The following is a 27,814-nucleotide window of genomic DNA, read 5'->3' on the forward strand; positions in this document are numbered from 1 at the left end:
CCACACACCCTACTCCCAACTGATCTAACATACAGAAAAAAAAGGGATGAAACACATCTTTCAGAGAAGGTTGATTTCTAAGTTAGACGAATGGACCCCAAAACTCCTCAGCCAACTAAACAATACTGAATACTCACCACCTTCCTTCAAGCATCACAAAAAGTCTCCATGTTCGGGAGACTACATAGTTACTACCTCAATTTTCAGCTGTGAGTAAGTAAAGGATTTATTTTACTTATTTGAATACGCACTGTAAGTATATATGTGTGCTGTGAGAAGAATGTAAAAAGGATATAAAACCTATGACTACCTCAAATGTCTATGCTTGGTGTCTCATACCTGAAATTCCAATATCCCTTTATCTTCAGGCTTTGACTTGTTAAAATGCTAGTTTCTCTTAGAGAAAGCATACTTTAAACTATTCTCAGTCACATTCATCTAGTGTAAAAGAGTTAGATCATTCCTTTAAAGCTTGTTTTGAGAAGGAGGGACAGGCACATTCAAGAAGGAAAAACAAAGCAGGGATACTAGACAGGATATAGAGGCAGGGGCAAGGGGAGTTCTGACCTGCTTATTTCCCAGTTTTGCCCATAGCCTACATGTCCCCTTTGTTATCTCAATTCATAATACTAAACAATAAAAAATCCGTTCCCACAAGAATGCCTCTATACCAAGGAAAGCCCTAGGAGTTATTCTCCTGAAGAAAGCAGGTGCTACTGATACTGTTCACCATATTTCTGTTCCTTCTTGCTCCCTCCAGGGCTCTCTCCAAGGTGGAAAGGAGCAAGCAGGCAAGCCATGATAGAGAACAACAACAAAAAAAAAGATAAATCCAGAGATGGAGCAGATCAAACGTCTTCACATTTACATTCTGATGGAACAAAGTACAATTGTCCTCTAATTTCAAATGTGCTCAGGTTAGGCTGTTTCCCAAATAGAACTGGCAGTAAAATCCAGTTCTCCAAATCCAACGTCCTTGCGCTTACCTGAGAAGGGCTGATTCTTTGTCCAGCCACTCCTGGATACTGTGGAGTCTGCCTCCAGGATGCTACTACTGTGAGACTTTGGGATGTGACGCCAGGAAGGGGCCAACCCAGCTGATCTCTTAGCACTTGTATCCCTTCAAAACAGAAACCAGTCTAGTGAAAGCATCAGAAGGCAGATAACTAGCAACATTCCTAGGACTAAATTCCCTCCAAAAACTACAACAAAAACCCCAAACATCGAACTAATATAATTAAAATATCTGCAAAACTACTTCTGAAAATTGAAATACTGACTCGTTCCCCCATCTTATCTCACCTCATTCACATTTTGTACATCTAGCAGTGTCTGGCACAAAACTTATTTAATGAATTAATAAACAAATGCTCTCATATGGATTGGCTTCCTCTTTCTTATACTTTTGTAGCATCTTCTCATGTGTAAAACTAAACAGGGTCTGATGTCAGGGAAGAGCAGTGGGAAAGTATGAGGATACAGTTATCACTCTTACAGAAGATATCACTCCTTTCAAAGCTATATACTGTTAGGAAACTTGTCTCTGAGGCAACTCAGTAAAAACAATATATGGAGATCTGAAAGTTATAAAGCAAATGGGCCCTATGGACAGGGTGCAATGACCACTATTAAACTGTCATCATTATCTTATGGAATTATGAATATCACTGGCTTCGTAAGACACAGAATCCCCGGTGATCTTAAATAAAAAAGCCTAATATAAAAGGCAAGAATAAATAAAAATTGGGTTTTCTCTCTGATTGTATAACTATGTAAGTTTTGGTTCACTAACTCATTCTTTCAATAAAAGTTATTTACTGGGCTTCCCTGGTGGCGCAGTGGTTGGGAGTCCGCCTGCCAATGCAGGGGACGCGGGTTCGTGCCCCGGTCCGGGAAGATCCCACATGCCGCGGAGTGGCTGGGCCCATGAGCCATGGCCGCTGAGCCTGCACGTCCGGAGCCTGTGCTCCGCAACGGGAGAGGCCACAACAGTGACAGGCCCACGTACCGCAAAAAAAAAAAAAAAAAAAAAAAAAAAGTTATTTACTAAACAATTATTTTATATATAATACTTTAAAAGTTGCCTCTCCTTTCTCAAATGTCTTTGCTGCTTCTCCCAGCAGAGGGTACTGTTGCCATAGAAAGTTGATCGAGCACATTTTGCTTGCCCACAAGATGGTAATAAAGTCCATCTCTTCACTTGTCTGAGTTTAAAAGCCTCTTGCTGGCTCACATTTCTGCAAGGGACAATGTAGCTATTCAAAGGCCAAACAATACCTGCAGACATTCGAGCTCTCAGGCAGGGCTGCATCCAGGCTGACAGGGCTGCTGCTGTTCCTCTCACTGCTCTCATAGCCAGATTCCATTCGCTGGATTAGGCGAGGGTGCTGCTCTAAAAGGTGACAGCCTGGCCGTAATGGGCCCCAGATCTTGTACTGGGGTCTTGGTCCGCCAGTCTTAATGTCGTAAGCAGGTGGCTTGCTTAATTCGTCTGGTGTAAATTCTTTAGCTATCTCAATGAAAGAACAAGTATGGAAAAGGAGGTAGATTTAGCATCTGCCTCAAATCAAGATATAACTAACCCTTCCCTCTAGCTACTCATTCACTGAACTCATATCCCCAAAAGGCGACCCATGAGGGTAAAATTTTTACCCTTCAAGGTAAAAATGCACCTTGCCAAGTCTACCAGAAAACCCAGGTTTTTTTAAAAATACAAAAATCAACTTTATTCAAAAGCTCAATTCTTCCCTAATTATCTCCTTACCTGAATCCTCAGAAAAGGGGCTAAGCTGCGTATAGCCAGCGTGCTTCCTTTTTTCCTTACTAAAGATACTGTCAATATTGAGAGACTCCCGTTTGGGTCTCCATGTTGGACGATACTTGCTAGAAGAACTGGATTTTGACTCACTGCTGGTACTCTCTACTTCCCAGTCACGAGAGTGTAAAGGCAGGTTCCGAGGAGGTTTTTTGTCAGTCTGGTCTCCTCCCCTCCCCCCACAGGGAGATCCTAGGTTGGTCTGAGAAACCAGGGATGGTCTGTTATGGATAATATTGCTGACTGTCTCTTTAAAATCCCTTAGCCTGTTGGTGCTGCTGGATGATTTGGAGGCATTCCTAGGAGCCTGCTTCTCTTTCAGTGTTTCTCCTAAAAACACAAAGGATGAAACAACTGTAAATGTTTAAAGTCATCACGGGCACCCAGACCCCAGAGTCAAAAAAGAATGAAAGGCCTTTGAGCAGACAGGAGAAGCCACAGTTGGAGTGTGAGTGTGACAGAGTGAGTAAAGAAAGAGAAACTATGCAGGGGGGCTTGCCTTCACTGTGGTACCCTGAGGCCTGAAGCTCATCGCCTTTCCTTCTGACCCGACCAGAGCTCCTCTTGCGCTCTATCAGTGACCCTTTCTTGGATGGGAGTTTCTGATTACATTCACTATCAGTCAGGTGTCCTGAAAAAAACAAGGAAATGGGGGTAAGCTGGTATCTGAGACTGACCTCCATCCTTTAGAGAACCTACTCTCCCTTTGGGATTCATGGCAGTACCACAAACTTAGTGGATCGGAAGCTGTAGAGGCCAAGACTATGTGATTTAAGTGTAGCAGGAATCTCTCAATAGATAAAGGCAGAAAAGCTCAAGTATTTAGTGGGAACTTCCAAATTTACAATGTCTCCTGAGCAATTACCAATCTCGATCCCACTCATAATCCTTCCCAGTGACCCAGAAGGACACATTACTTGGTAGTTTTTAAAAGGCAAAAGTTTTAAAGATTATATAAGAATATCATGGTAGCAACACATACCGAGTGAAGTTTAATTTTTATTACATCTGGTATTATCCTAGGTGCCCCAGCCTTTGCCCACAAGAGCTCTGATCGTATATGGCTTTAAGACCCAGTTCTAAACATTCCTTAAATGTGAATCATTCCAAAGGACATCTGAACTTTGAATAATTCTCATTCCCAGCCATAACCCATGCTTTACCAAACTTGACTTCGCCCAGAGATTACACTTCATAGTTCCTCAATACTAATCACTGGGAAACCCAGGAGATCTGGGCTCTTTTATGTAACTTGCCATACTTCACGCCCACAGTATGTGAATGTATAAGTGTGATCTGACAACAGCAAAGGTCAGATTCTAAAGGATATAATCATCTAAGCTGCTAGAAGCCAAAGGTGAATTAAGCAACTGAATTAAATTGGAATATAGGCTTATAGGAAATCCCCTAGGGTTCTCAAACATCTGAGAGCTAACAGAAATTTGCTTCCATATGTTAGTTATGAAAATCCTTGTACATATTCAGGTATGATATGCAATGATATGGCTACATATTTTCAATTACCAACGCAATCTCTTATTGCTTTTATCTAATCATTTGCTATCTCTGGGCCCATAAGAAAGACTTATCAGTTGGAACAACGAAATCCACTAATGTAAAATCCAATGGGCATGCTCCTCCACCCCCAGCCATTCACAAACCCTTAAAATAAACCTGACTCTCCTTATTTATCCTGTGACTTGGTTTCTCCCTGTTTCACAGTTTCAGAAATACAATCTAAAAAAATCACACTTTGCAGTAGTCACCTATGCAATAGTCATCAAAAGAAATCCAATATGAATCCAACCAAACCACTAGATCCAACTACCAATTCATAAAAAATATAGAGGAGAGAGAAACACTCTACAGTTTACCATACAGACACAATCAGCAAAACTTAAAATGTGGGAAAACTACAGCACAAACTACCTAGTTCTTCAACAATAAATAGAAAGGAAGAAACAGAGGCAAAACCTACAGATTAAAGGAAATGTAAAAGACTTATTAACCCATCACAATGTGTAGACCTCATTTGGATTCTGAGTCAAAAACAAACCAACCATTAAAAAATATGACATTTATGAGATAATAGGATATTTGAATGCTCATTGGTTAAGAAGTTATTAATTTAAAAAATGATTCTTTTAGAGATATATACTAAAATATTTATGGAAAAGGTGATATAATGTCTGGGATTTGCTTCAAAATAATCCATGAGTAGGGGAAGTGGGCAGAGGTACAGATAAAACTAGACTGACCATGAGTTATAATTATTGAAACTAGGTGATGGGTACATGAAGGGGCTGTATACTATTCTGTATGCTTTTGAATATGTTTGAAATTCTCTCTCTTTTTTTTTAAAGGGCATGCACAGGATGTAAACCACCAATCTGAAGCCATGGGATCACTAATTCCCAAGTCTCTAAGAGTATGGGCACTGTCCTATGCCTTAGGTGATGAACTTTTCATCTCAGCAGTCAGTCACTTACTGTTCTTACTTTTGTGCCCTGTAATGATTTCTTCCACTAACACAGGCACAATCTTCTGTAGATTAACAGAGCAATTCAAGAATGTTCTCTGCATGGAACTCACAATAACAAACAGGCTAGCTTTCCATCCTTTTATTTCTCTGTCCTTCAGGAAGCCCAGCAAGGTGATGAGCAGGTTTCCCCATCCATAAATATGCCCCTTCTCTCAAAACCCTTCAGGGCTTTGAAACAAAGCCTGGCATGAGAAGGAAATGAGGTGCAAGACCACAAGGTTTAATGGGGCACTATGAGAATGACAGGGATCAAGAGCACAGCAGGAAAAAAGCCTTCAGAAAAAGATTTCAGAATAAATAATCACATTACAATTGTCCTTACTGATAGGCTGCTGTTGACGGGAACATCATCATTCATTCAGAAGTGAGTTGCTTTCTTTCATCCTTCTCAATTACCCAAGTTCTGTGCATTTCCCCCTTTGCATGACAAACATTTCTGACTTGCCCCAGTTTCTTTTTCTTGGGAGACCCTCTATGCAGAACTGAATCAGGCAAGCAGGGTCCACTGTATAAGTCCCTACCTGTGTCCCGACTGCTCTGAGACATGGAATCGTTCTCCACATTATAGATGACTGTTCCCTGAGAATCAGAAGAGAAGTGACTGACCACAGACTCATGGTGGGAGTGTTTGCAGGGATAGCTCTCCGTTGAGGAATCTGTTCGAGTATCACTTGAGATGGAGGGCTCCCTCCCTGAGGGAAGGAGGAGACATGCAAAGGTGAGGAAAGAGAGGACAGTGATAGAGAGGGGGCGAAGAGCTGGATGGCAACAAAGGTTCACAACGTAAGAATTTCCTAAATGGAAGGGTGAGAAGGATATACCAGAGCCGTTCTTCCCAACACCCAACTTCAGATAACCCAGACACACAATTCCTCCCACTCCTGCCCCTACCTTGCTGAAGCCCTCCCTTTGCCTGCCATTGTGAAAAACTGTGGGGCTTTTAGAAAACCTACAGGGGGGAAAAGTAGAAGAAAGGAAAAAGTTGTGAAAAGTAAGATCTACTTAGATGGCAAGTCCCAGGCCAACCTGGCACACATAACCTGTTGTTTCCCTATCCCTTGTTTCCCTATCCCATAATTTTTCTCCTATACTGCCAGAAAAGTCACTTTTAAAAATTTAAAAGCATTTTTAATATCTATGAGACATTATGGGGCAGTTATTTATACTTTGGTGTGAATTAGTTCAATTAGACTACTTTCCTCTGAACACCTAGCTGAGATAAGCACAACAGTGTAAATGGGTGTTTGACTGAAGGGAGAAGCAGCAGAGCAGGTCTGGGTGGGGCACAAGGGTGGGAAGAACATACCAAACAGGAGGGAGGTACAAAAGGGAGGGGAAAAGATTCCAAGGATAAGTATCTTCTCTTTCATTATACTCAGGGCCAGCCAGCCTTAGATCCAGAAGAGGAAAAGAACATTACTTTTTCCTCCTTTTAGGAATCAAGCCAAAACCATTAGGGTTGTATTTCTATTACAGGATGAGTTTCTGAGGGATAGCCTGAGACTTTAGTAATAAAGCTGCAACTGTTTCTACAGGAAAACATGATTTAAGTTCCAAATAACTGAATTAGAAGTGAACAGCTGATTCATAAGCTAAGAAATATTGCTACCAGACTTGGCATTTTAAAACAAAAATCTCTCATCCCAAACAAAATGACGAGCTTTGTAGTAACTCATATCATTTTCTGGGTCTTAACAACTCAAGTCACTGTTAAATTGCTAGTAAGAATGAGTCATCTTAGCGATATTAGAAGGTTAAATAGTGAGGTTTCCCTCACAAACTTAATACCTCATAAGTTCCTTCTAAATGAACATAATTGAACATAATTTGAACATAATTTCCTTCTCATTTTGAGAAATGAACATAATTTCATTCTCATTTTTGAAACGGGGCCAGGTGATCTAGACAATATATTCCTAAACACTGAAGGAAACAAAGCCTGACACAACTTGGGCTTCAGCATGAGTTGGCACTTCTTTCTTATTTCTGATGAATCCTCTTTCTCCAAGCTAGGTTAAGTGCTAGGCTCATGACTGTGAGACCCTACTGTCCAGTCATCACATTGGAGTGGGGAGGGAGAAGTAAAGAGCTAGGCTGCTCACCTGAATCTTCACTATCGTAGCATGTCCCACTGTACGACTGGAACTCAACTTGGGGGGGCAGGTCCTGGGTGGACACTGGGGTACCCTGGGGGTCTGCATAAAGCAGCAGCAAAGGCTGATAATGTCCCTTGATGCATTTGGTCACCACATCCTTCCATTTGGGCCCAATCTGAACCAGAAACAACCAGAAAAAGCATGAAAATTATACTTCATATCCATAATTCAACACATATCTTTCTACTCTATTTTTCTAAAGAAAATAAAAGAGATGAAAAGACAAGAACTGGGTAAAGAAACAACAAAAGAGATCTTGGACCTAAACTTAATGAATTTTTTTTTTTTTTTTTAATTTTTGGCTGCGCCATGTGGCATGTAGGATCTTAGTTCCCCAACCAGGGATCAAACCCACGTCCCCTGCAGTGGAAGTGTGGACCTTCAGGGAAGTCCCAATTAATTTTTTTTTTTTTTTTTTTTGCGGTATGCGGACCTCTCACTGTTGTGGCCTCTCCCGTTGCGGAGCACAGGCTCTGGACGTGCAAGCTCAGCGGCCATGGCTCACGGGCCTAGCCACTCCGCAGCATGTGGGAGCTTCCCAGACCGGGGCACGAACCCGTGTTGCCTGCATCGGCAGGCGGACTCTCAACCACTGCGCCACCAGGGAAGCCCCCAATGAATTTTTTGTTAAGTCTTTTTTAATGAAATCCTTTTAGAAAGCACTAAAACCCTATAAGAGATAGGAATGATGAATAAAATTACTTTTATTCCTGTGAAACATCAATTCAATTATGAATAAAAGTTCTCAAAGCTGAATATGCTATGTGAGGGGACTTCAGTTGACTTGGTGATCAATTTCTTTTCACAGACATCAAATAAAAGCCCTTGCTTGAAATTTGCATTTCTATAATTTTCTCCTAAATATTAAAATCACCTTCATGAAGCTAAAGAGCAGACAGAAACCCTCTCACAGACTTCCTGAAAATAAATGACATTCCGTCTCAGAGTTCACACAAGGCAGGACATAAAATGTCAAACTGCTTAGAATATACAGCTGAACCTCTCAGCCTTAGCTTTGTGCTGGATTCAGCGCTGCCATGGCAGTGGAAAAAAGTGGCAGAAGAGCCATGGAAACAACAATCCAATCAAATCCCCAAACTCACTCTCTTTTAAGTTTGATCCAGTCACATTCTTAGATGGTGTGTTCTTGGAGTCAGACCACTGGCACAGTGTTTATTTCATAATAGACGTTCAGTAAATTTATAACTGAATTATCATTTTAACTGAAACATTTATATACTTTTTACATACAAATCTGATTTAATATTTTATAAGGCAGGTATTATTTTTCAAATGAAAAACCTAAAGCTCAAAGAATTTACATAAGTTGCCCAAGATTACAACAGTAAAAAAGAGATGGAGAAGAGAATCAGGGAATTAACAAAGACTTTACTATTTGTAGAGGACACTACATAAGGCCCATGGGTTGGTGTAGATTATAGTCAGCAGTCTCCTAGCTGCTAATCTTATCACAAAAGGCTTCCTAACTCACACAGATCACCTAAACTACTTCAGCCACACACTCTGTGGTTTAGATAGTACCAAATTTCCAGCTTTAAATATCATTATAGCCTTATTTTCTCTACACTATCCCCAAAATACGTTAATCCGTGATAGAGTACTTCAGGGAGATAACAATCAGAGAATAATTTATAGCAGCCCTGGGACAAAGTATGACCCACTGTTAATTACAAGATTTGGAATTCTGAACTCTGTGCTAAGCTTATAACCTAATTTGAGGCATTAGATTGTTCTCGCTCAAATCAACGAATTAACACATTTTTTGAAAAGCCCTTTCAACTATAAATTCAGAATGGTTCTGAATGCTGGTGAGGTGATTCCGAGAAAATAACAGAAGATAAATTGATCCTGTCCTCAAGGAACTTGGTCTGTTGGGGAAGACAAGACTGACACTCTCATAAATTCAATAGATAGGCAGACAGACATTAAAATTATGAAAATGAAACACTGAAGACAAGTAACTGTCCACAGTTTTTTGTTCCATTCACCAAACACGTCAAGAAGGACTTGAATATTCCTACCTCCTTGACGTGAGCATCATCAAAATACATCCATTTGCGGATCTTTGTTTGGAAAAAGAATGTAGAATAATGTTTGCCGTAGTAACAGATCATTCCTACTAAGTACAGTTCAGACTGCTTGGCCCGGTCATCTGTCACTCTGAAAAACAGCTGTGGGGAAAGAGGAGAAAGGAAAGAATAGTCACATACTCAGCCCTCTCACATCATCTCTCAGCAGACTCCATCATTTCTTAATTAAGGTACTGACTTGCTTCTCCTTTTGCTAATCCATATTAATCATCAGAAATGAACATAAAAAGGCAAAATTTTAGCGAAATGTCAGAGAGATAGTGACCAAACTGGTAATGTGGTGATGTTTCTTCATAACTTTTATTTTATTTATTTATTTATTCATTCATTCATTCATTCAAATTGCAGCAAGCGGGGGCTACTCTTCGTTGCAGTGTGTGGGCTTCTCATTGCGGTGGCTTCTCTTGTTGTGGAGCATGAGCTCTAGGCGCGTGAGCTTCAGTAGTTGTGGCATGCAGGCTCCAGAGTGCAGGCTCAGTAGTTGTGGTGCACGGGCTTAGTTACTCCGCAGCATGTGGGATCTTCCTGGACCAGGGATCGAACCCGTGTCCCCTGCATTGGCAGGCGGATTCTTAACCACTGTGCCACCAGGGAAGTCCTCTTCATACCTTTTAATAATATTTTCTTGCTGGGGCCTATTCTAATATGAGCCAGGAATGTTAAAAAAAACATAAAAACAAAACATTCTCAAGTTTCAAAGGTTATTTATCAGCTGGTGCCACAAATATAAATTTCCTGTTGAGACACTAAGTAGAAGGTAAGAAAGCCCTTAGGGGGAGCAATCCCACCATACTGGTTACCAACATTTCAATTCCTAGATATCTAGCACTGTCCTAGGTGTTAAGAGACATACAAAATATTTGAAGGCAAGGACTCTTGCCTTGAGGAATCTGTTTGGTTGAAAAATCAATCATAAAAATAAAGCTAGAATAGAACAGAATATGTAGGCTATAGAAATTTAGAAAAATGATCTTTAATTGTGCATAGCCTACTATGTCAGAGACTCCTTGGCAAGGAGACCTAAAGTAAGATCCCAGATGGTTCACTTATTCTCAACCATGGCTTAATGACATTAAAAAACAACAAGGGATCTCCTTAGTCACAGGACCCTCCCAGAGGGAAACCAGCAGAAAAGAAACCACAGACTTTCTGACTGAAGGAAAACCCTGGCTGTACCTATAATAGGGTACGCCGCTGATAAGGTAAACAGCCCGTGTCTGAAGTCTGTTTCCACTAGAATTCTCTTCCAAGCCACTTCATTACCTTCTCAGCAGATGTTGGTTCCTACCATGAATTTAATATTCTAGGACTCATGTCATCAACTTCTACCTTCTTCTCCTCCCATAGCAGAACTAGTCAGGACTGCTCACTTCTTTGACCTTACTACCTCCCATGGTTGAATACACTTCCCTATTCTACACTGGTATTAACTAATGATAAGTAGAGCATATGATAACTCTATTTGATTTTTAACAGTAGCTAAGCTCTGCCCATTCTGTCTTTCAAGGCCAAGATCATCCCATATCTTCCCAAAAGCCTTTGCTTTTGAGTGTACAGATACACACAATATATTTTTTCAAAACTCTTTAATATTTGTCATTTAGGATATACTTTTGTGTTCAGAGTTCACTGCCCTTGAGCAATAGTAAGTTAGAAGAACTCCAAGTAAGAGATAAAGGTAACTAACACTCACGTCACCCAGCTTAAGGCAGGTGCCCAGGCTGTGAATGACATCCTCTGCCAAGTCTGAGTGGTCCGAGTCCCATACCAGCCCAATTGTGATAATCTGTGGAGCGTTCATCAACACACGGCGAATCCGAATCCTCTCTCCACAGTTGCTCTGAAATACATATATAATGCTAGTGAGAAATGTTGCCCACTGACTCTGCCTCAATTCCACTAATCTCAGGGTTTCCCTCCCCACTCTGAACCCCACCCCTCACTTAACTCACCGGGCAGTTCCGCAGATCCCCCATGGTGCTGGCATTCTGCAGCAGCTCACCAAACATGCTTGGTGAGGGTTTTTCTCGTCTTTCCAGCATACAAATAGCCTGATTGCTTCGAGATGGAGAATTGAAGGGGGATGATGTTGGGAGTTGTACAGGGTTATAGCTAAATCATTCATGCAAATTCCTAACTCACATGTTTGACTTTCTTCCTCTGCCCACTATGCCAAAGCCCCTCATCCTGACCAGCCTCAGTATCCCACAGAGTAAGTGTGCCTGCCTGTCCCTAAATCCAAAGCTCATAGAATCCCCATTCCTCCTCCCACTCTGCTGGCCAGAACCTGAGACTAAGAAAAGGGGACAGATGGGAGAGGAAAGAAGGAAAACAAGGTTATTTTTAAATTACTGTTCTGAGTTCCTACAATACAGCAAATACTCAGCAATAAGGATACAAGCTATTTGGGTACCTTCAGTTAAAACCCAGTCAACTGAAGGACTGCCTAAGTATACAAACAGAGAACCCTATAAGACTCACCAAAGGGAAGTAGTGGAGATATAATGCACCATCTGGATGAAAGGCAGCGGATCAGAAGTGGCGCCACAGCTAGTACATACACACTAAGCCCAGGGAGAAAAAAGCAAAACCAGCAGCCACAGTCATTAACTGTTTTGGCACCCATTTGACATCCTACATCCTAGGATAAAGTGTTCTTGAAGAAAAGGTCTAAGAAGTGATGGGAATAGAAATAAGGTTCACCTGCTCAAACAACGTCATTGCAAATTTCTGGTGGGAGATGCAGTGTTGGGCAGTGCATATGTCCTCTTTGGTTTCATCAGCAATGTGGAAGTGAATCCGCATCAGGAGGTTTTCCTAACAGGGAAGGACAAAAAGCAGTACGTAGACAAAAGTACAAATTTGTTGGCAGTTTACTCAGAGAAACAGCAATCCTCCTTGAAGGGAGGAATACCTCTGATTTTTTTTTTTTAATTTTTAATTTGAAATAATTATAAATTCACAGAAAGTTTTCAAAAAAATTATACAGGAGCTCCATGTACCCTTCACCCAGTTTCCTCCACAGGTGACATGTTACTTAACTATAATACAATATCCAAACCAGCAAATGGACATCAATAAAATCCACAGAGCTTATTCAGATTTCACCAGTTTTACATGCATTCATTTGTGTGTATGTGTAGCTCCATGCAATTTTATCACATGTATAGTCGTGTAAACACTCCCACAATTAAGATATAAAACTCTTTCATCACCACAAAGCTCCCTTCTGCTATTCCTTTAACACTGTACCCACTCAATTCCAAACCTAACCCTTAGCAACCACTAACATGTTGTCCCATCTCTATAATTTTATTATTTCAAGAATGTTAAATAAATGAGATCATATAGTACATAACCTATTGATAGTGCGTTTTTCACTCATCATTACTCCCTTTAGATCATTCAACTTGTTACATAAATCAACAGTTCATTCCTTTTTATTGCTGCACAGTATTCCCTGATATAGAAGTACCCCAGTTTGTTTCACCATCTACCCATTAAAAGCATCTGGGCTTTTTTACTTTGGGGCTATCACAAATAAAGCTTCTCTGAACATTCACGTACAGGTTTTTGTATGAACATATGTTTTCATCTCTCTGGGATTCACGTACAGGAATCTAACTGCTGAATCATATGGTAGTTTGCAAGTTTAGTTTTTTAAGAAACTGCCAGTGTTTTCCAGAGTGGTATACCATTGCTCATTCCTACCAGCAATAAATCAGTGATCCAGTTTCTCAGGGGCACCCCTGATTTTGGCCTATATTTTACCCTATAATAGGATATATATCACTCAGATTGTTTAATGGTTGCATAGAGTCTTTTGAAGGTTGATGAATAGAACCCAGAGTTGAGAAGAGTTAGGGTCCTCTACTAAAAGTCACTGGGAGCAAAGTAGTCATGTACATAGCACATCACACTTGTGCTAAGGACTCAGCTATTCCCTGTTTAATTATCTTTACTATGCAGGAGCTCTCAAACTGTGGTCCCCAGACCGGCAGCATCAGTGTTAGCATCTCCTAGGAACTTGTTAAGAGATATTCTTGGGACCCATTCCAGACATACTGAAACAGAAACTCAAGGGAGTTGAGCCCAGAAATTTGTATTTTAATGGGCCTTGTCTCCTCTGAAGGTGAGAGCTACTGTTCTGTGCGATGGCAAGCACAAAACTACCCTAAGCCTGAAGGAAAAAGAATAAATCCACTAGGCAATTCATACTTTAGTAGCAGAAACAACTTATAGAAACTAGGGAAATTCCTAGTTATAACTGTAGAGACCAGGAGCACAGTAAAGTAGCCAGTCCCTGATGGAGACCATCCACAGTCTCACCCCATATCAAAGAGGGCCAGAGGCCAGCACTTACAAAGCACTCCGCAGCATCGTCCATAATTCCCAGCTGGAAACGCTGTTCATCCTGAAAAGTCTTTGCCAGAGCACTGCGGAGAGTGTCAGATGGAAGCACTTTTTCAGTACTGCACTGAAACTGGTTAAAGATTCCCTGTAGGGAAGAGGTTAGACAAGGGGAAAAGCACAATGCTGTTACTGAGCTTCGAGGCATCCCAGTCTGTCATGCTAGGATCTCCATGCTTACAGCTATGGAGCCAAATGTACTTTGAATGTGTTGATATGCTTGCAGTTAGTTATAAAAAAGTAAAAAAAAATGAGACTCATAATAAAGGGCATGATATGTGCTAATAAGGATCCTTGCTCTTCCATCTGAGTGTGATACCATCAAGGACTCATTAGGAGAGACGGTTGTCATGAGTTAATGCAATGCAGTTACCTCTGATTTCCTCTGATATAGAAAGAGGTAGATGGTCTACAATAAATAAAGATAAATTATATGTCACTGAATTGGTAAATTATTCTCTGGGGGCTCATCGTATGAAACTTGGCCCCTTCTTTTAAATTGTTTAGCTACTATAAAATTACCCAAAAGTAAAAAGAATAATATAACAAATACCTACGTGTCTAACACTAAGAAATAAACATTCTATCATGTTTACTTCCAATCTACAGATAAAGCTAAAGTCCCCTTTAAGACCAGTCACTCACTATGAGTTTGTTGCACAATCTTCTGTTTATAATACTTTTACATATATTTGTATGTGTGTATATATGTGTGTGTGTATGTATATAACCCTCAATAATACATAGTATGCTTGTGTGTATGTGTCTTTCATGTAAAAAGTATCACACTGAATTTTAATTTTTTAAAAAATTCAGCATTCTTTTTGAGGTTAGCCATATATTTCATCCTTTTCCCCTGCTGTATAGTATTATATCATGTTACTACATCACATCTATTTATCCATTTGTATAGTATTATATCATGTTACTATATCACATCTATTTATCCATTTCTTTATTGACAGATATTTTAACAGTCTCCAATTTTTTGCTATTGTAAAGAGGCTATGCCAGCTTAAACTTCTACCAGTGCATGAATATAAATAAATTTCCCCATATCCTTATCAGCAATTAATACAGTCAGACTGGTTAATTTTAGTCTTTCTAACTACATTTAGTTTTTCTGGGTCTTCTATGAGTATTACTTGCAGAAAATACCTTCTTCTAGTCTTCTGGTATCTTTCAAGTGCAGCAGTTTTTTATTTTGGTGTAACTAAATGTATCTACCTTCTCCATCTTTACCTATATCTGAAACAATGATGAATATGATATCCAGAGAATGGAAACAAAGAGTGGCAACAAGTGGCACCTGCTTTGAGGTGTCCTTCTCAAGTGGTATTGGATCCTCTGCACAGAGATTTTAGAATGTGCTCCTTGACATCACATAGCCCAGATCCACACTAAACCACCAGATAAATTAGTTACATGTCAACATGCCAAAGAATGTCACCAGCTTGAAATCCTCATTAGTAATTTATTCATATTAAAAAATTCCAGGGTTACTCTCAGACTTACTAACGAGACCAGAAATTAGATCACTTTTATAAACCTACTTATGTGAGCTAAGAATAGGAGGTCCCACCAACCTAGAATGGCTAATTATTGGTCCTCATTTTACTTGACATTTTACTTGCAGTAGCTCAGTCACTCATTCCCTTCAGATTTTTACCCAAATATTACCTTCTCAATATAGTATTTCTGGATCATTTTATTTAAAATTGCAAGCTCCACCCACTCTTTCTAAACTTCCCACCCTTACTTGTTTTATTTTTCCCTTTGGCACTTTTACCAGCAGTCATACCATGTATATTACTTATTTATTGTCTAACTGTACTCTCTAGAATATGAAGACAGAAATTTTTGCCCTTTAAATTCCTTGCTACACTCCCAGCATCTATAATAGTAATGGCATGTAGGCCATCAACAACTAGTTTTGAATGAATGATTTTATATGGTTAGATCTTATTAAGGGAAAATATTAACTCCCTTCTCTCTCTCTTTTTTTTTTTTTTTTTTGCGGTATGCGGGCCTCTCACTGTTGTGGCCTCTCCTGTTGCAGAGCACAGGCTCCGGACGTGCAGTTTCAGCCGCCATGGCTCACGGGCCCAGCCGCTCCGCGGCATGTGGGATCTTCCCGGACCGGGGCACGAACCCGTGTCGCCTGCATCAGCAGGTGGACTCTCAACCACTGCGCCACCAGGGAAGCCCTCCCTTCTCTTTTATAAGCACATAAAGAATCACCTAGAAAAGGTGAAAATTTTTCTTAAGGTAACACAACTGGTTCAAGCAAAATGGGACTAAACCTTGTTCTGCTAATTTCAAGAGACCTCTGTTCTCTTACTAGCATCATTCCACCTCATACACACTGAACATCTATCCCTATAGCAACTTGAGAACAATTTACTATGAACTCTGCTATTATTTCCCTACAAACAATTCCATATGATGTGGAGGAGGCAGCACCAGAAAAACATATTTAGTATTACTTAATAAGCATGGGGCTGGGGGGAAATCTATTATAATTACTTTATTTTGGAGTGACCTAGAAAGTTTTAACAAGTCTATTATAAGATCAGGTAAAGACAAAGCAAGACCTTCCATAATTTGTGCTGGAAGTGGAAGAATGTCTATCAGTGACTCCTTAAACTAGACCAAAAGTAAAGGTCTGGGTCCACAGTTAAACACTCCTAGAGGGCAACTGGATATCTGCCAAGTGACCAATGGGATTTTGAAACTTGGGGAAATGTGAAGAAAAAAGGAAAAGGAAGGTAGGAAAAGAAGTAGTGGCTGCTTCTACATAAGGTGATCTGAACACTTAATGATATGCTGAAGGGAAGTCACCTCAGCTTTGCAAAACTTAGTGACCACTATCATATCCTAACCTGCCACTCTTCTCAACTGTTAATGGTAAGACATTAATGCTGACAAAGGCTCTACCTCTAGAGCAAGGGATGGATGAGGTTTGGTCCTTTGTTCAGAGTCTCAAACCGGTTCCAAGACAAACCGATGGAAAATTAGTTTCAGGATAGTTCTGTACAAACACAACAAATGCAAACTGCAGCCCCTTTAGTCTCTCTCAACTGGGTTTCCTCAAGAATTAATACTCTAAAGCAACAGTTCCTAATGAATTAACTTCTCTCCTATGCATAGTACTAGTTATGTTACCATCCTAGAGAGAATTAAGAAAATAGTCACTCAAAATACTTTCTGTGTTCTGTGGTTCAGATGACCTTGTTTGAGAAAGGACAGAGATCCACTGAGAGATGGCATAGAGTAATAGTTAAGAGTATGGACTCTGGAACCATAGTATTTGGGTTCAAAATCCCAGCCCTGTTACTTACCATCTATATGACCTTGGACAAGTTACCTAACTTCTCTATGCTTCAGTTTCCTCTTCTAAAAGAGAATTAATAATAGTATTTACCTCCTAGGATTATTTGAGGATTAAATAAGTTATCTATCTTTCTACTTATATCTTAGACTAAAGTCTGACCGTATCAAAGTGCTATCTAAGTGTTAACTGTTATTATAATCATTCTATTTGGGATTCATTTTAGGTTACTGCCTGCTACTGATGTATGAAGAAGGGCCTTGAGAGTCAGAAAGGCTTCTACCTTGAGCTACCTACCCAGTCTCTAAGGTCTAGGTACAAAGGAAGAAATTCTTCTCTATTCTGCTGCTTGTATTCAAGAGAGGCAGATTTCCCATGACCTAGATAACAAGGGTTTTAGCACAGAAAAAGAAAGACTTAAAGTCAGAGCTCTGACTGCGCCCATAGTGGATATGCAACAACAGATCTGGCTCTTGTGTTCAGTGGCATCATCTCCATGCTACTCTTTTTTTAACCTCTTAATTACGAACAGCTTTCTCCACACACACTGAGTATCTGAATGTATTCAGAATAGCCTCTGCCTGCATCTTCTTTATTTTCTTATTCAATATTTTAATTATTGTTACCAGTATTGCTCTGCCACTGTTAGGAAGAAGCAAGTGTATCAGGGATGACGCAGCCTGAGCCTGCCCAGCATGCATCTGTGAGCTGCAGCTCTGGAAGAAGCTGTAGCACAAAGCCCCTCTGTTAGGGCAGCACACTAACCCCTGTGTGTCCCTCTCACATGAGCACAAGGCAGGAATGGGCCTCCTCCTGTTCCCTTTTTCACCCTCCTCCCACCTTTCCCAGAGGGAGATCCTGTTCACACCAAAGAAAGCCAAGAACATTTAGTTCAGCAATAAGAACAGGTGGTAGCACCAATAAGGAACAAAAACTGGTATTCTTCCAATTGCTGAGTTCTATGGCAGAGAGGGAGAAAGGGCAGGAAGAACCAAAACCCAGGAATCATTTTCCCCTGTGGGGTCCCTGATGGTTTCACTTCAATAAAGAAAAAACCCACCTTTGAGGTTTCTCTCTGCCGTTCTTCACAGAGTGAAACCAAAGAGGTCTTCCTTTTCACTCTCAGGAAAAGGCAAATTACTTTTTGTCTGTTAACTATTTTCTTGGATGCAGTGCAAAAGCAACAAGACTAATGACTAAAAGCAGGTGCTTCCCCATCCATCTCTCTTGGATCAAGTAGCAAACAATTCTACCCACAGGAGCATATAATTATTTGGATTAGTAAAAACCATGTAAATAAGATAAAAGTGCCATAAAGACAGAAAGTCTTTGTGCTTTGTCATCTACAAATGCAGCTGTTGCTTAAGTTCTTCCTTTTTTTCCCCCTAAAACACAGACTTTGTCTTTAAGGAGGGAACAGCTGTCTATTTCTCTCTCAGAATTTCCTATCTTTGCATCAAAAAGAAGTCATGAGTAGAGAAGATACAGGTCAAGAAAAAGGGCTGTCACTAAATTTGATGCTTTATGGGCCCAAGGTCTTTGAAAAGTGCCCCAGTCAGCAGTTCAACTCATCCCTGAGAGGTGTCCAGCAACACTTTCTACAAAGGCGTGACACATGTTATACACTACTACTAACTCAATTCTTAGAGTTTCTCTTCTTGATCTAAGCTTCCCAAATCTATCATTTTGGCTTTCATAACTATCCCTTTTTTTCCACACCTCCTGTAAATCATAGACCTAAATAAACCATAAACCTAGATGTGGCCAATCGAGTCTGTTTGTAAACACAACCCTTTGAAAGGAAAATAAAGGAGCTACTCCTTGAGAGTCACTGACTGCTGGAAAATAGAACTTTCACCCTAGATTTGTATGTTCAAAAGAATTTTGAACGTTTTCTTTCAAGAGGGGAAAGAATATTGAAATGTTTACCATTTTGGCATCCAAACCAGTAACACTGGATTTTTAACATTTTATTGCCAAAAAGTTCAAACAGGGCTTCCCTGGTGGCGCAGTGGTTGAGAGTCCGCCTGCCGATGCAGGGGACGCGGGTTTGTGCCCCGGTCCAGGAGGATCCCACATGCCGCGGAGCGGCTGGGCCCGTGAGCCATGGCCGCTGAGCCTGCACATCCGGAGCCTGTGCTCCGCAACGGGAGAGGCCACAGCAGTGAGAGGCCCGCGCACCGCAAAAAAAAAAAAAAAAAGTTCAAACATACAAGGGTAGACAAAATAGCACAATAAATTCCCATGTACCTATCATCCAACCTCAACCATTACTAACCTGTGGCCAATCTCATTTCATATATACCACCCACCCTCCTCCCAGATCATTTTGAAACAAATGCCAGACATTATTCATCTGTAAATACGTCAGGATATGCCTCTAAAAAATAAGAACCCTTTTTGTTTAAAACATAACCATATAACAAACCCTTTCTCTAGTGTTCAGTGATTTTTTTGTGATATAACAGAATCAGTGATTACATCTCCCCTGACAAGTGTGAGCTGCAACTCCCAAGGTTTGTAGTCTATGAGCTGACCAAATATGTGTTCTTCAAATTAAAGTTGTTAAATATAACAACTTTAGTGACAATTCAGTGACAATTCTGAAGTGACATTTATGCAGTAAAAACAAAAGGAAAGGTACCTATGTAAAGTGATGGCTATGTTAATTAGCTTGTTGTAGTGATCATTTCACAATATATGTATATATCAAAACATCAAGTTGTGTGCCTTAAATCTCATAATTTTTATTTGTGAATTATACCGCAATAAAACTGAAAAAAAACACTTAACCATAATACCACTACCACACTCAGAAAAAGGTATGCAGTCAGTTTAACAGAAATTCTTGCTCCAGGAAGAGAAAGCAGAGAACAGCTGGCCAGTTTCTCTCTTGAGATTCTTTAACCTTATGTCTTAAAATAGCTACCTTCTAGACTTCCTTATTAGAAAATTACCCACATATCCTATATCAGTCCGTTTAAATCAAATTCAGTTACCAATACCATATCTCCCCATGAGTTTAGGGCTTTATTTGCATTCAATTTATAACCCAATACCTTGGACTTACAGTGGTGAAGCAAAAGACCATCATAAACTTACCTTTCACACGCATTCCTGCTACCTATGCAAAAATGACACCCACATACACAAAGGCAGAGACACAGATAGAAACAACAAGACCTCAAGACAGTGGACAGACAGAGACAGGCCAAATTCACCAGGGAATAGTATTGCTTTTAGTGGGAAATCATAAACTAATATTGAGATTTATAAAAATGTAACAGTCATTCTGGAATTTTTGCCAAGATCAGAAATGTAGGACCTTAAAGATGACCAACAGTATTCAAATCAAATTTTAAGAATCAATATCAAAGCCACTTACCCCACAGGGGAAATAAAAAGGGGGACCCGTCTGGACATGAACAAAGATTTTGAGATTGTATAAGTTTCAGGTTCTGCCATAAACTCTGGAAAGAATCATGATGATCTGCTATATTTTTCCTTATAGTCATACCCCTCTATTTGAAATACCATGTAAAATTCTGAACTCCAGAATTTTTAAAAGGATAAGAGCCTGAGTTTTATACTATCCAAGTTATGTCAATGACTAAATTAGTCAAGAATATTTAGGTACAGGGCTTCCCTGGTGGCGCAGTGGTTAAGAATCTGCCTGCCAATGCAGGGGACAAGGGTTCAAGCCCTGGTCCAGGAAGATTCCACATGATGCAGAGCAACTAAGCCTGGGTGCCACAACTACTGAGTCTGCACTCTAGAGCCCGCGAGCCATAACTACTGAAGCCTGCACGCCTAGAGCCCGTGCTCCGCAGCAAAAGAAGCCACCGCAATGAGAAGCCCGCGCACCGCAACGAAGAGTAGCCCCAACTTGCTGCAACTAGAGAAAGCCCGCACACAGCAGCAAAGACTCATGGCAGCCAAAAATAAAATAAATTAATTTTAAAAAAAGAAGAATATTTAGGTACAGCCTAATACAACTTTAAGAAAGGTTAACCAGGGCTTCCCTGGTGGCGCAGTGGTTGAGAGTCCGCCTGCCGATGCAGGGGACACGGGTTCGTGCCCCGGTCTGGGAAGATCCCAGATGCCGCGGAGCGGTTGGGCCCATGAGCCATGGCTGCTGAGTCTGCGTCTCCAGAGCCTGTGCTCCTCAACGGGAGAGGCCACAACAGTGAGAGGCCCGCGTACCGCAAAAAAAAAAAAAAAAAAAGAAAGGTTAACCAAAAGACCACATGTTCATATATGAATATGTTCATATCACATAGATAAGCATAACAGGAAGGAAGTTCAATTCAAATGGATAGGTGCATTAGACATAAGGACATACCTTCCTTATGTGAGGGCTATTTATTACTAGCTAAAATTTCCAGGTAACATACTAGAAATCTAATTTCCTGGCTTAAATAAATAGCCAGTCTAGGATAATGGGTTTACTCCTCTTATAGTGGCCATGACTATAGGACAATGAAGAACCTTCCATTCCTACAGTCTACAAAAAAATGACCAGACTAATTCCTTATACCACTTTACTCGATATGTTTATGCTTCAGTCCCCAGTAAAGGAATAGCTACATGGTACACAATAAAAAAATATCGAGAGATTTGTTCCCTGAACTCTCAAATTTCCCCTCAATTAACAAGTGAGCTATCAGCAGAACACAGACTTTCCTGCCCCTTCACAACAGTCTTACTGTTCTACAGGTACAGACTTACATTCCAGGACCCCTATATACAAAAACCTATTTCCTACCTACCTACCTCCATCACCACCACCATTCCCTGGCTTTTATTCCTTATACTAACATCCTTTAAAAAAAATCACTAATTGAGAAGGTTTGTTGGATTTAATCAATCAATGCAGCATTCTTCTTTGCCTATAACAAAAAACACTCTGTCCTACATCCTGGCACTGTAAAGCCTCTAGTACAATCCCTGGAAGGAGAACAAAATCTTTGTGGCATACTAAGTACAGAGGACGGATTTCCTCCTCTGGACAGAGATAAATAAATAAACCAATACCAAAGTCAAGTCATACCCTGGGGGCCAGGGTGTAAGAGCAGACTCAATATGAATAATAAATCAGAGCTCTGGGCTATAGGCATGACAACAGTTTAGGTCAGGAAAAATCTTTCAGTAATACTAGGTGGGAATAAATTTGGTATTTTAGAAGGGACAGGGTAATTAGCACACAAATTTCTCTTTTTTTTTTATAAATTTATGTTTTCATTTATTTATTTTTGGCTGTGCTAGGTCTTCGCTGCTGCGCAAGGGCTTTCTCTAGTTGCACGGTGAGCAGGGGCCACTCTCCATTGCGTTGTACGGGCCTCTCACTGCGGTGGCCTCTCCTGCTGCAGAGCATGGGCTCTAGGCACGCGGGCTTCAATAGTTGTGGTGCACGGGCCCAGATGCTCCGCGGCATGTGGGATCCTCCCAGACCAGGGCCCGAACCGGTGTCCCCTGCATTGGCAGGCAGACTCTTAACCACTGCGCCACCAGGGAAGTCCCCCACAAATCTCTTCTATTTGCTAAGTCAGAGTTGAAATGCATTGCGGTTCAAAGTAAGCAGAAAGACAAACTAACACAAATTCTTCATTAATAATTTGCATGCAAGATTTTGAGACTGTAATTACTTTAGGGACTTAGTGTCAAGTAACACAGAAAAAAAAAAAACAGTATATTTTACAGGACCAAAAGAAATGGATTATCATAAACACTGTGTACAAACCACCAAAAAGTACTGGATGCAACATATACTATGGTACCAATGAAGATCACTAGGCACAGGACTACTGGCAGACGTTCATAGAGCAGAAGAAAAAAACAAAAATATTGAAGAAGACATGATCCAAAAGGTATTCACATAAGGCCAGTAGTAAATGCATTTTAAGTAAACAACTGCAGAGAGAGCAGGGACACATATCTTTCAGCCAGACTTGGAAGGGCAAATCCTTCATCCAAACATCAGATTAAGGGAAAGTTAGCTAGCTTCTGACTCATCAAGGAACATGTTTGTGTTTCTTTTTGTACTTAATAGTAGGTTCTAGAGATAAGCAATTATGCTCTAACATAAATAATTCTGACTTTATAAAGAACTGGCAAGTTTTGCAGAGTACTTCAAATTCAGGAAGTTTGGAATCTCTTGTTTTAAAAAAAATCTAAGAAATAAGAATTTTACAAATCAAACAGCATTAAAGAATGCAAACAGGTCATGAAGTATCAGCAAAAAGGAATTCTTATTAGCCTCATCAAATATTCCTCCTTTTTAAATAGGAGGCAGAGAAAAATATATATAATTACACCCATAGAGAAAAAAATATATAGAATACACCCACACTGGGACACCACAAAGTTAACATGTAACTTAACGGCAGGATACCAGATAACTGCTCTGCAGACAGAATCCCAGACTTTGACTTCTTACATCAGCAGATCTTTCCCACCATCAACCCCCCTTCCTGCCTCCCTCCTCCCCTCCCCCACATCTCTCCCTTCCCTTACTAAATGAGGCATGAAGGCCTAGATTAGTAGACTTAGTAAAAAAAGTATGAGACCAAAAGTCACAATATGAAAATCTCTATTAAACAGGACAAGAGTGAGAGAGAATATAAAAGACAGAAAGAAAAAGAAAAGGAAAAGGCAATACCCTAAACTCCATAACTAAAATACCAAGAAGTACTAAAAGACTATATGAACCCAGAAAAGTTGTGTTTATATTATGGTCCAGGCACTGTGAGGAACACCAAAAGAGAAGAAAAGCTGGGCCACCTTCCCAAAAACCCATTCAGCCATGCTAAACACTGTTAAAATCAATTACGGATGTAGATATAGTATTTTTAAAACTTCATGAAGAAGATAAATTTCTGAAAGGCAGATGTGGTTTGGCTTAAAAGGGATGTGTTATTGTTCTGTTTATTGTTATTATTTTTGTTATTATTTTGGGTGCCAAGGGATGCAGGCAAAGTGAATGACATCTGTCTGCAATGCAATGTCTAAGAGGCAGGCATAGTAAGTATACCATCTGCTATCATAGATGAAATGGAGTGCCTGGGGAAGGAGAGGAAGGGAAAAGGAAGTGTGAAATTAGTTTTTTAAATGTCCATAATCCTGCTTTTCTAAGTGATTTAAGAGACAACTGGGAGCCACTTCAAGATTATAAGAAGGTAGTAACTTCAAAATAGCACTCCAGGGTAGTCTTAGGTTAGAACAAATGAAATAGGAAGATACTAGAGATGGAAAGGCAATTAAGGGCCTGAAAAAAAGAAGTACTCTTTTTACTAAAACGGTGGGCAAAAAGACCTATTACTAGAAATATTATAGACCAGAGAAGAGGCATAAAGAGAAATGATAATTCCTGTGGTGGAATTCAGGCTATTTTCAGTTTTCCTCTTTACACTTTAGTATACTTTCCAGAATGATTGCAGTATTTTTCTATATTTATAATAAAAATCATCATTCAAATAAAGAACAAACATGATGTGTATACACAGCCAAAGAATAATAAATAAATGCCCATGTGCCTGCCACACAATTTAAGAATGGAAAAATTGAGTTTGAGTATCCACAAATGATTATATCCTACCCATTCCACCTTCCAGAGGTAACCATTATCCTGAATTTTGTGAAAATCATTCCTTTTTTCTCTACAATTTTATCATATGTATGTATCCCGGAACAATATGTTATTTATTCTGCCTGTTTTGGATTTGTATATAAATGGAATCATAGTTTAGCAGTCTTCTGTGACTTGCTTTTTTCATTCAATATACAAATCTTCCTTGATTTATGATGGGGTTACATCCCAATAAACCCACTGTAAATTGAAAACATGGCTAACTTATCTTCTGAACATCATAGCCTAGCCTAGCCTACCTTAAACTTGCTCAGAACATTTACATTAGCCTACAGTTGGGCAAAATCATCTAATACAAAGCCTACTTCATTATAAAGTGTTGAATATCTGATCGAATTTATTGAATACCGTACAGAAAGTTAAAACCAGAACGTTTGTATGGGTACAGAATGGTTATAAGTGTATCGGTTGTTTAACGTCATGATTGTGTGGCTGACTGGGAGCTGAGGCGTGCTACAGCTGCCTAGCATCACAAGAAAGTATCATACCATATATATCACTAGCCCAAGAAAAGATCAAAATGCAAAGTAAGGTTTCTACTGAATGCATATTGCTTTCACATCATCATAAAGTCAAAAAATCGTTAAGTCAGACCATCGTAAGTTGATGGCTGTCTATAATGCTTGTGTGATTAACTCAAAATGATACATGTAGCTGCAGGCTATCCATTTTCACAACTATATAGAAGTGAAATAAACTACTACTCTAGGAATAAACCATCATTTTTTAATCGATTATATTAGAGTTGGAATGGGTTGTTTCATTTTTCTGTAATCACAAAAAAAATGCTACCTTAAACATCCCCAAACATATCTTCTGGTATGTATGTACAAGGAAGTTTCTTACAATGAATATCCAGGAGTAGAATTACTGAGTAGTAGGGTACCTGCTACTTCAATTTTATTTGACAAATGTAATGACAAACTGGTTTCCTAAATAGTGGTATCAATTTATATTCCAACCAAAAATTTATGTAAATTCTCATTATTCTACCTTGTAGGTAACAATTTTATCTGACTTTTAAATTTCTACTAATCTGAAGGGTATGGTTTAATCTACATTTCTTACATTACTAAAGAGGGTAAGCCTATTTCATATGCTTAAATATCAATTGAGTTTCCCATTCCGAGAAATGCCTGTTTATGTGTTTTGTCCATTTTCCTGTTGACTCATTTTATTATTTACTTATTCTTCATGAGAATTCTTCTCTGGAGTTCTATGTTGGATACCAGTCCTCTGTTGATTATATATATTGCAGATATTTTCTCCCAATTTGTAGCCTTGTATATTTATTGTCTTTATGGAGTCTTCTGATGAATAGAAGTTCTTGAATTTTCTATAGTAAAACGTATCAAGTTTTTTAACTTTGCATTTTTCATGTCTTATTTATTAAATCCTCTCTATCTCTTAGGCCATGATATTCTCTCATAGTTTCTTCTAAAATGAAGTATATTGTCTTTCACATTTTCCTCCTTAATTCATCTGAAATTCTTACTTTTGGTATAACATGAAGTAGGGATCTAATTTCCTTTTTGTCTATACAAATAAAGAGTTATCTAAGCACGTTTATTGGAAAGTCTAAGAGTATAATTTTCAAATTAAGTGCACAATAATTAAAAGAATGCAAACAATGCCATCTAAAACAAAGTATGTGCAAATTAGAGCCTAATTATTTAACATTTATTTAGCACTGAGAGATTGAAAAGCACTTTAGGGGAAAAAAAAATCAAATTTTTAATCTTCCAATACAGCAAAAGAGGCAGTGAAGGAAAAGAAATCTAATGGATAGATCAGGCAATGATGTGATGAGGAAAGCATCAGAATTGCAACACATCCTCAGCTTATAAAAAGACCCAAAACACAGCCTTTGATCCACTAAGCCCATTTACCTATCCATCATAAGCAACTGCTTCTCTGAAAAACTCCCAAGATACAACCTCAGCCCCTTTAGCTTGAAAAACAACTTCCTTTCTGTAACTGGCTATTTCAGAAGGTGTCCCATAAGGTCTGGTGATTGGTTTCCTTCATCTTTCTGACTTATATAATTATATTGATTTATATTAAAGTAACAATTTGTCCCTGTGGAAAATGAAACATAGCAAGATTATGACAGCCAATTCTCCAGAGTCCCATCTGGGTCAGTGAAGAATATGGCACAGTCCTGACTAATCAAAGGCATGTCAGAGGGTCATGTAATTTCCGTCATCCCTTCTTGTTACAGATAGGAGTTTCCAGTTTCAGGAGATTGTTCTACCAGGGATTTCTCCAGTATTCAGATCTCTAGCAAGTAACTTGCCTTGTTTTTTTGGTTTTAATGCCATGAACCAGACTCCCCTTGGACTTGCTGACCAAAGGACCACTATGTTTCTTGTTTATCTAAAGTTAGATACTTAATGCCAATGTACCTTTCAGAAAAATCAAGCCGAATGCTCTTTTGGATGGACTTCTGTCTGAATGGGCATAGTCAGAAATGTTACAACTGTAAAATATCTGGTTTTATTAAAATTTCATATTTAAACTCCCCAATTAACCAATAATTTTTTAAAACATCTTTATTGGAGTATAATTGCTTTACAATGTTGTGTTAGTTCCTGCTGTATAACACAGTGAATCAGCTATATATAGACATATATCCCCATATACCCTCCATCTTGCGTCTCCCTCCCATCCCCCCATCCCACCCCTCTAGGTGGTCACAAAGCACCGAGCTGATCTCCCTGTGTTATGCGGCTGCCTCCCACTAGCTATCTACTAGCTATCTATTTTACATTTGGTAGTGTATACATGTCCATGCTACTCTCTCA

General features: G+C 39.5%; 1 protein-coding gene across 13 annotated transcripts in view; it reads right to left on the bottom strand.

The window, feature by feature from the left end:
• The window catches only part of USP54 (ubiquitin specific peptidase 54), a 118,195-nt gene that overhangs the window by 31,628 nt on the left and 58,753 nt on the right, over positions 1–27,814 (bottom strand). For 8 of the 13 annotated variants that reach the window (XR_007471418.1, XR_004485002.2, XM_049697265.1 and 5 more), the window contains 12 exons: positions 13,988–14,122; positions 12,328–12,441; positions 12,106–12,188; positions 11,577–11,682; positions 11,312–11,464; positions 9,556–9,705; positions 7,460–7,628; positions 5,879–6,049; positions 3,315–3,446; positions 2,765–3,145; positions 2,278–2,509; positions 987–1,120 (listed from right to left, as the gene is read on the bottom strand). Coding sequence is in view for 11 of the 13 variants with exons in the window: in XM_049697265.1 (XP_049553222.1) it covers positions 987–1,120; positions 2,278–2,509; positions 2,765–3,145; positions 3,315–3,446; positions 5,879–6,049; positions 7,460–7,628; positions 9,556–9,705; positions 11,312–11,464; positions 11,577–11,682; positions 12,106–12,188; positions 12,328–12,441; positions 13,988–14,122 (1,960 nt within the window). In the remaining 2 variants the exon portion in view is untranslated. The remainder of the gene's footprint in view (positions 1–986; positions 1,121–2,277; positions 2,510–2,764; positions 3,146–3,314; positions 3,447–5,878; positions 6,050–7,459; positions 7,629–9,555; positions 9,706–11,311; positions 11,465–11,576; positions 11,683–12,105; positions 12,189–12,327; positions 12,442–13,987; positions 14,123–27,814) is intronic. The other 5 variants (XM_049697266.1, XM_004273119.3, XM_049697267.1 and 2 more) reach the window with 3 other exon arrangements.

Source organism: Orcinus orca, chromosome 14 (assembly GCF_937001465.1).
Source record: "Orcinus orca chromosome 14, mOrcOrc1.1, whole genome shotgun sequence".
NCBI classification, from domain to species: Eukaryota; Metazoa; Chordata; class Mammalia; order Artiodactyla; family Delphinidae; genus Orcinus; species Orcinus orca.